Raw genomic sequence first — 463 nt, 5'->3', positions numbered from 1 at the left:
GGTGGTCCCCGGTGGTCCCGGCGGCCCCTCAGCTGCAGCAGTAGAGCTCGACGTCGTTGAGGCCGGTGTCGTCGCCGCCGCGCTGGGGGGGCTCCAGGCGGGTGCGCAGGCCGCAGACCCCCGCCCCGGGCGGGCAGGGCAAGCTCCAGTTGCCCCAGGTGCCCTGGGGACCCCCGGGACCCTCCAGGATGGAGCCCCCCGAGCAGATGGCGGCCATGGCGTTGGCGGCCGTGTCGTCCCAGAGCCCGCGCGGCGCCTCCACGCGCAGCCGGAAGGAGACCAGGCACTGCCCGGGGGGACACGACTCCGGCCGGCCCCAGGCGCCGCGGCTGCGGGGACGGGGGGACGGCGAGGTCAGGGGGGGCCCGGGCAGCGGAACCCCCCGGAGAACCTCCCGGGGTGGGGCGGGCAGGAGGTGGGCGGGGAGGAACGTCGGGGTGGGCGTGGTTGGGTTGTGGTGGCC

At 78.0% G+C, this 463-nt stretch overlaps 1 protein-coding gene across 1 annotated transcript; it reads right to left on the bottom strand.

Annotated features, from left to right (window-relative positions):
- Window positions 1-6: 6 nt before the first annotated feature.
- LOC121344548 (vitelline membrane outer layer protein 1 homolog) lies at window positions 7-329 on the bottom strand (the record flags this gene model as incomplete). Its single annotated transcript, XM_041420630.1, has 1 exon — window positions 7-329. A coding segment is annotated over one exon (301 nt), but the record flags the coding sequence as incomplete, so codon positions are not given.
- Between the last annotated feature and the right edge of the window lie 134 nt (window positions 330-463).

This window comes from Onychostruthus taczanowskii, unplaced genomic scaffold, assembly GCF_017590055.1.
Source record: "Onychostruthus taczanowskii isolate IOZ18803 unplaced genomic scaffold, ASM1759005v1 scaffold6483, whole genome shotgun sequence".
Lineage (NCBI taxonomy): Eukaryota > Metazoa > Chordata > Aves > Passeriformes > Passeridae > Onychostruthus > Onychostruthus taczanowskii.
The sequence above is the reverse complement of the archived record's forward strand: the minus strand, read 5'-3'. Positions and strand labels throughout refer to the sequence as shown.